At 42.5% G+C, this 8577-nt stretch overlaps 1 protein-coding gene across 2 annotated transcripts in view; it reads left to right on the forward strand.

Annotated features, from left to right (window-relative positions):
* Positions 1 to 3390, forward strand: part of Agbl3 (ATP/GTP binding protein like 3) — a 67591-nt gene extending 64201 nt beyond the window's left edge. For both annotated transcript variants that reach the window (XM_028768358.1, XM_028768359.1), the window contains one exon: positions 2889 to 3390. In XM_028768358.1, coding sequence (XP_028624191.1) covers positions 2889 to 3309 — 421 coding nt within the window. In that variant the 3' untranslated portion in view covers positions 3310 to 3390. The remainder of the gene's footprint in view (positions 1 to 2888) is intronic.
* Positions 3391 to 8577: the final 5187 nt, after the last annotated feature.

Consider the following 8577-nt stretch of genomic DNA (forward strand, 5'->3'; position numbering starts at 1 on the left):
TGCTCCCAGTGAAGTGCTCCCAGTGAAGTGCTCCCAGTGAAGTGCTCACAGTGAAGTGCTCACAGTGAAGTGCTCACAGTGAAGTGCTCACAGTGAAGTGCTGACAGTGAAGTGCTCACAGTGAAGTGCTGACAGTGAAGTGCTCACAATGAAGTGCTCACAGTGAAGTGCTCACAGTGAAGTGCTCACAGTGAAGTGCAAGTGTGAAAATCTGTTGGCATGGTTGTAATACTACTGTTGGAAAAACACAGAAGAATCTCTGTGGCTTCCCGTGTAATTAAACTATTCTAATAGAATAAATACAGTACATTTTTATAGCAAAGTAAAAACCTAGAGACGCTCTAAGACAATGGTTCTCAACCTTCCTAATGCTGCAACCTTTTAATACAGTTTCTCATGTTGTGGAGACCCCCAACCCTAAAATTATTTCTGTTGCTACATTATAACTGTAATTTTGCTACTGTTATTAATTGTAATGTAGGTATGTAGTAATGGAGGCTATCTAGTAGGTGAGCCCTGTGAAAGAGTGGTCCAACACCCATGGGAGCTGTGGCCCACAGGCTGAGAACTACTGCTTTAAATCTATGTCAATTACATGTATAAGAAGGTGAGGTCTAGAGTGATTCCAAGTTCAGAGACTGTCTTTAAAAGCAATGTGAAGAGCAACTGAGGAGGATACCTAATGTCAGCCTCTAGCCCCAGATATGTCTGTACACAAATGCATGAACATTCCATACTGAATATGCTTGGCCCAAGGAGTGGCAGTATTAGGAGGTATGGTCTTGTCAGAGTGGGTGTGGCCTTGTTGGAGTGGGTGTGCCCATGTGTTGGAGTGGGTGTGGCCTTGTTAGAGGAAGTGTGTCACTGTGGGTGTGGGCTTTTAGACCCTCATCCGAGCTGCCTGGAAGCCAGTCTTCTCCTCGTGGCCTTCAGATGAAGATGTAGAACTCTCAGCTCCTCCTGCACCACACCTGCCTGGACACTGCCATGTTCTGCCTTGGTGATACTGGACTGAACCTCTGAACTTGTAAGCCAGTCCCAATTAAATGTTGCCCTTATAAAAGTTGCCTTGGTCATGGTATCTGTTCACAGCAGTAAAACCCTAAGACATATACACATGTACACATGTACACATGTGCACATGTATACACACACAGAGATGGGAGAGGGAGAAAACCCTCAAATTCACCAGTCAAAAAAATCCATTTCAGGGCTACTAAGATGGCTCAGCAGTTAACAGCATGGACTGCTCTTGCAAAGGACCTCTAGGTTCCTAGCACTCACATTGGACAGCCACCTGTAATCCCAGTTCCAGGGAATTTACCACTTTCCTCTGTGCATCACCCCACACAAATACACAGGCATACATATAATTTAAAATAAATTTCCAGAAAAAAAAAAGAAAAACATGTCATTAGAAAATGAGCAGAAGACACAAATAGACATTTAACTAAACAGTACACAGTGGCACAGAACCACATGGATTATCATGAACAATACAAGTTGAATTTACAATAATCTATCCCTGCATACCTGTCAGAATAGCTAACAGGAACATGCAACAACAAGAACACTATAATCATGTGAGGATGCAGACATGGATTATTTACATATTGCTGATGGGAACATAATATGGGGTGACCACTCTGAAAGACAGTTTTGATAGTTTCTAACTACATATCAGATGGCTGGGTGTGTAACACACCTGTAATCCTCGAGCTTGGTGGGGACAGAGTTAGAAGGATGATGAATTCAAGGCCACCACTGAGCAACATAAGCAAGAGTCTCTTTCAAAAGCAAAACAGAAAAATAAATATATAACTGCCATTTAACCAGCAACTGCTTTCCAGGAATGTAATCTCAGTGAAATGAAAACAAGTTCACACAAAATCCTGCCTACAAATGATTGTTCACTTTTATTTGAAATGCCCATAAGCTGGAAATAAATGACCCAGAGGTCGTTCGGTGGATGAATCATTAAACCATTGATATGCCTGTAGTATATCCACACCACTGACTGCTACTAAAAAAAAAACAGAAAGAAAAGAAAATGAGAGAGTGAACAATGAAGGCTGAAGAATTATACTGGTTGGGGAGAAAAATAAATTCCAAAAGTTTCCATACTGTGATTCCATTTATATATCATTCTTGAAATAAAAGAATGACAATTTTGATGAGAAGTTAATGTTTTCCAGGAATTGAGGAGTCAAGAAAGGAGAGAAGTGAGCACTGCCCTAGCAACACAAGGGCATGGTTGTGTGTGCCACCCGCACGAGTGACAGTGTGCTCACTGTGCTGTTTCACTGTGGCTTTACAAAACTTCACATCTAGAGAGAACCAGATGAAAGAAGATAGATGAAGATCTATCTCTATTCTAAGTGCACACAATGCTACAATTACTTCATAACTTAAAATTTTAATGAAACTATAGCTAACATGCCCTGGCTAAATTGAATTCTAAAGAAAAATAGACTGCTAAGTAGCTACAATTAATGATTTAATAATCTCTCTCTCCTGAGAGAAACTTCTATCTCTGAAGCTCATTGACCCCTTTACACAGTTGTCTTAAAAAAAAAAGAAAAAAAGAAAACAACTTATATCATGAATAATACAACTAGTTTAATTAGATAAACTAAATTTTTATGAGAAAGCATAGGCTAGATGTATAGGTAAGTCAGTGAGTCCTGAAGAAGTTATCCAGATTATCACATCCTCTGGACATTCAGAACAGGATTGGAGTACAGCCAAACACTTAGATGAGGATGAAGTCCTTAAGGGCAATGAGCTCACACGAGGGAAACTCTACAGTCTGCATTATGACAGTATGCCTAGGACCACAAAGTAGGTACACACTAGGCAAAAACTCATACATCTCATTTCTTTTCTAGACTTATTCCAACTGCTTGTCTAACTAGAAGATACAGCACACCTTGGACACCAACCAGAAATCTCCCTTTTAAAATCCAAAGGAATCTTATGACAGATACCTCGGAATGGCTCCAGTCTGTGCCCCAGGGGTCACTTGAAAGTTTGTCACCTCTCTGCAATCTTCAGAAGAGGACAAAACATTTTGAACTCTGGGCCAAAAAGGCTAAAGATGTGCAGCTTGCCACCAGCAGATGGAAGGCTGTCCCCTCAAGTCCTAAAATGGATGCAAACATCATGAGAGGTAACAGTCTTCTTCAACCTAAAGAACCCACCATGAGGAGCTGTGAGCAGAGAATTTCTTATCTAACCAAAAGCATCAAGAAGCCCAGTGAGAGTGATGGCCTGCTCGCCTTCCAGCTGAAGGTCCACAGGAACAGTTAACTGAGCTGAAAGTTCCTTGAGAGCTCTGGCTGAGCGAGATGTGCTGGCACAGTAAAAATACAGCAGCCTCTCCCCAACCCTCCCCTCCCTCTTCACATGTATATGTGGCTACTGTACTACTTGAGTTTTACAAATCCCAACTTCCTTAGAGGAAACATCTTTTAGAGATTCTAAAAATCCAGAGAAAATATAGAAAAGTTTAAAACACATATATTTAATTTGTATCAACATGGGAAAGAGTTTGAAACTTTTGATTCCTTCCAAAATTATGTATACATATAATGCCAAAAACCTCAGACTTCAGAAGGAAAGACATGCACTGTTAATGATTTTAGTCTATTAGTCACTTTGGTGAATCAGCAGCCAACATTTTTTCCTGCATTTCTTTTATATAGTTGGTGTACTAGAAAGCACAGGAGAAATAAAAAAAATTCTCCCCCTAAAAGATCATCATATAATTGTTCCTGTGAACACACTTGATAGCTGGGCATGATGGCATATACTAGCAATCCCAGAACTTGGGAGGTGGAGGCAGAAGGATCAGGGACTTGAATCAAGACTAGCTTGGGCAACATTTAAAAACAGCAAGATAATCAATCCTGACTAGGAATGCATAGTACAACACTAATTTGTATACCTCCAGGTGATAAAATAGCACAAATTAAAAGACACTACATGTACAGATCACAAAAGATGGAACCAAATGACATGGAAATACATTATGATTCCAAAGTCATTTTACCGCTCATAATTAAGCAAAGTTGTAAACGATTAGAAGTCCCGATTCTTCCAGAGTCAGCAAAGGCGCACCTCCAGCGTCTCTTCACGCAGATGCTTCTGGAACAAGTCCTGCACCTCACATTTGTCTTAAGTGGTGAGCACTCAGGCTGGGGGCAAGCTACAATCCCATCTGCATAGGAGCCCTGACTCCAGAAGATCACAAGTCCAGCACTTGCCTGGCTACATACAATGTGAGTTCAAGAGCAGTCTCGGCAACCTAATGACATTTTGCCTGTAACCAAAAGGGCCAAAACAAAAAGGAGGGAAACTGAGCATGTAGCTCGGTGACAGAGAACTATAGGCCTAGCGTGGGGAAGCCCTAGCTCACACCTCAGTATCATGTAAAAATAAAAATACAGGGAGTCCAAGGAGGGGATCCTGAAGCATGTGCAAAGGAGTGGGTGGATGTAGGCACCCAGGTTCTCAGAGAGTTCCTGAGATTTTTCACTAGGAACTCTCAACTTGGTAACTGACACCATGGTAAAGTGCAAGCTCTCAAAAGCCACTTGCCCTGCAAATGACAGCCTACACTTGGTGGAAATCTAAATTGTTAAATTTACACTTGTTATATAAAACTTCAATTGTATAAAAGTTTGAGACTACAAACTCTAGAGTTGAATATGTTTGTGAGTATAACCAAAGTAACAAACTGGTTTCTCAGAGGACTGAAAAGAGCAGAGATATTCTATTAATTATTTTATCTTTTTTCTTGCCCTTATAATGACTCCTGTATCAATTTTTTTCATAATATTTGTATTAATTATTTTGGAATTTTACATCATGAACTTTGAACACACACTCTTCCCAGTACCCCCACCAGCACCCAAAATAAGAAAAAAAAAGAAAATAACAAAAGCAAAAACACCCAACAAGTCCAATTTTTATGGTCCATATATACTCATTGGAGCATAATCAAACTCCTGGTGGCCAGCCCCTTAAAGAGAACTGAGTCCTTCTCCACTCACACCCCTGCCAGAACCCACTGATTGTGGAGAGCTACACTCCAGCGTCCACATCACAATGTTTAATAGTTCTCGTCAGTGCCTTTCTATCTAGGCTGTTACTTTTGGTGGTGGGGGTTAGCTACTGTCACAGAAGCCTTCCATGTCTCTCTTTCCCAACTGTGAGTCTGCAGTCATCAGTACCAAAACAAAAGTAGCTTTCTCACCCTTTACAGTCAGCAGGAGCACAGAGCACAGACATCCACATAATTTCTGGTGTCATCATGTGCCATGGACCTCAGCATGGTCTCTAGTAGCAGTATAGACCATGGATATCAACACAGACCTCTACTGCAGTAGGAACATGGACCCAGACATAGCCCTCAGTAGCAGCGCAGACCCAGACACCACCATGGCCTCAGATGACTGCATATAGCACTCTGATCAATATGGCCCCTAGCAGCAGCACAGCCCACAGACATCGAATGGCTACAGACAGCATTTTCTAAAATGTCTTATTACATTCCTTATTTTCGTGGGTGGGGATGTATTATGCTCATGCACTATTGGGTCACATACGCCATGGCACACAAGTGGAGATCAGAGGACAATTTGCAGGGGTCGTTTCTCCTACCGTGCGGGTACAGGAATGAGACTCACGGGACAGGCTCGGCAGCATCAAGTCCCAATAACCACTGAGCCATCTAATAACCACTCCCTGTGTCTTACTGGCTATAAATGCATGACATGTAAAGTTCAAAAAATATGTGCGGGCCATTTGCACACACTGCTCTTCATGTTACAGTATTTAACTTAAAATTTTCTCAGTATGCAGCTCTTCCAGAAAGGCCTTTCATTCTGTCTGATCTCTGTTATGTAAACCTAGCAGTACAATTGGAAAGCCTTTACTTCTCCTTGAAGAGTAAACCCAAACGTTCCCTTCTCTTGAAAACCTCCATCAGATCTTCCAGGAATTTACAGTAACTAGATTAATCGTCAAAGTCTTTAAATGGTAAAACTAGTCAGTGGAAGAGAGGAGGGGTAATATAGAGACAAAAGGCTCAGAATTCAAAAGACACTGGTGAAAGCCAAGCTCATCAGTCAGTGAGGTACAACTGAGGCTTCTCTCCGCTTAAGATGATGTTGGCTGTGGGTCTGTCACACACAGCCTTTATCATGTTGATCTGTGTCCCTGCCAGTCCTCCTCTCACTAGGACCTTTTATCATGAAGACGTGATGGTTTTTTGTCAGAGCGCTTTTCTGCACCTACTGAGATGATCCTATGGTTTTTGTCTTTAAGTTCGGTTATATATTATTACATTTACTGCCTTACATATTATTCTCTTTTCTTTCATTTCTGCTCTGATTTTTTTTCTATCTACTGAATTTGGGTTTGGTTTGTTCTTGTTTTTCCAAATTCTTGAGATGCATCAAGCCATTTATTTGTGACCTTCCTGATTTTCCTGGTGTAGGTTCTTCTGTAATTTTTTCCCTCTTAGGACTGCTCGTAATGTGTCCTAGGGGCTCTGCATGTTATATTTCCATTTAACTCCAGGAATTAAAAAAAAAAATTCTTTCTCTATTTCTTTTTTGACTCATTCATCACTCAGATGTATGCTATTTTCATTGCCAAGGACTAAACTCCTTTTGGCAGAGCCGCTTTATTGTTACACAGAAGGCACTTTTAGCTCGTCAATTTCCACATACCAACACCTTATCTGATCTAGGAGCTGTCTGAAGAAGCCATTACCTAATCAATTCTCAGACAATTGAGACGTCTTTGTTTGCCAGGAATGTCTGAGTTGTGAGGAGGCTCTGAGAGTCCTTCAGAAGAGCAACCCCAGAGAACAACCACTGGCTGTGTACAAAAGGCGACTTCAAAGCCTAGGTGCCATCATTCTGGAATTCATGCTCTGCTAAAACTCTGCCGCATATCTCAGGGCCAGTGAGAAGCTCAGCGTGTTGAAGTGCTTCCCTCATGACCCGAAGTGAGTCCCTGGAACCCACGCAGAAAGAGAGAAACAACTCCTGCAGGCTGTCCTCTGACTTCCACAGACTCACTGTGGGGTATGAGCACTCACACACAATACATAAGCAGAACAAAGGAAAATACACACACTCAAGAAAAGGTACTAAGTCCTCATAATAACAGTAAGGGGGCATGCCGCTGTGACTCCCTCTCCCCCTTCACTCCCTCTCCAAGCTGCAGAGGCAAGGTGCTCTGGTCAGGTCCAGCTAGGAGGTTAGAGCTACAGGCTCCTCCACCCAGCCTCAGTACAAAGGCTCTTCCCAGCATTGCAGGCTAGACATACTGGAGCTAGTCACCTTTGCCCAGCTTCCTCATAAGGTAGAAGATGCACGTGGGAATGAATTGACAGCTGAAGAGACCAGACTCTGCCTAGAATGCCAGCAGTATTCCAAGAAGAGCCACATCATTCAGAGGAGGCGACAGTGTCCTGAAGTGCAGCTCCACAGAAATAGCTCAGATACTAGGTCTCAGTGTATCATACATTAAGAACAAAGAGCTCTGAAACTCTCCCCAAGGAAACTGGTTTGGTAGGGTGTGGGGAAGTTCAGGGGCAAAAGTGGCGCCTAAAAAATGGGGAGAGGGGGACTAAGGCTTCCAGTTGAAAATGGCAAAGCGGCTGCCATTTCATTTTTCCTTCACAAGACCTCATTAAAATGGCACTTTCCTTTAAAGGCAAAAGGCTGAGAGGACAACTGTGGGAAAGAGACCAGCTCTGAACCTCCCAGCAATGGGAAAGACAGCATGGAACATGGCCTCCACACTGCATAGGAAAACTAAGTTTAAAGAAAAATGCTATACTCCATCCAACTTTGAGTTTGACAAACTTACACACACACACACACACACACACACACACACACACACCCCTCTTTAGGTACTTCATTTCTCAAAAAATCACCAGGAATTAATTCTACCAAAAGTGAATACAGCAGAAAGAGAAAGCCTGGGATCCAGACACAAGAAATCTAACAGCGTGGAGGCAAAGGAAATCCCTGGAATGAACTAAGACCCCAGTTGGGTTCAGGGTGTCATGTGGAAAGGAAGAGAAAGCCGCCAAGGGTTCAGCATTACTGGGAGCTGTCTACTGTCTTTCCCAAGCTCACCCCGTTCCAGTGTTCCAGAGATCATGTGAGCAAGAGAGACAGTTTGTAAAACTCAGGCCACGAGTCCCCCCTCCCTCCGATTTCAAAACTAAAAGCTTTCTTTCTCTTTTCCTTTGAAATGGGATTGCAGTGTTTCTGTTGCAGCGTAACTGTTAGGTACAACTTTGCTAACGGCAAAGTTTCCAATCCAGAGACACGGTCAAGATGGTGGTTTTTGAATAGAGAGTCCATGGCACAGGTGTCTTCCAAAGGAATGAGTAGAGGGGACCCAGGTGCCAGGAGCTACACTGCCTGAAAGCTTGGCCATGTGAACTAAGGTCCCTCCCTAGAAAGATTCTAGGTCGTGTTTCTCCAGAGTTGCAACCCCCTGGAGCTCTGGAAGCTGGCATCGATTTTCGCTTAGTAAAATCGGGAC

Source organism: Grammomys surdaster, unplaced genomic scaffold (assembly GCF_004785775.1).
Source record: "Grammomys surdaster isolate TR1022 unplaced genomic scaffold, NIH_TR_1.0 186, whole genome shotgun sequence".
NCBI lineage: Eukaryota > Metazoa > Chordata > Mammalia > Rodentia > Muridae > Grammomys > Grammomys surdaster.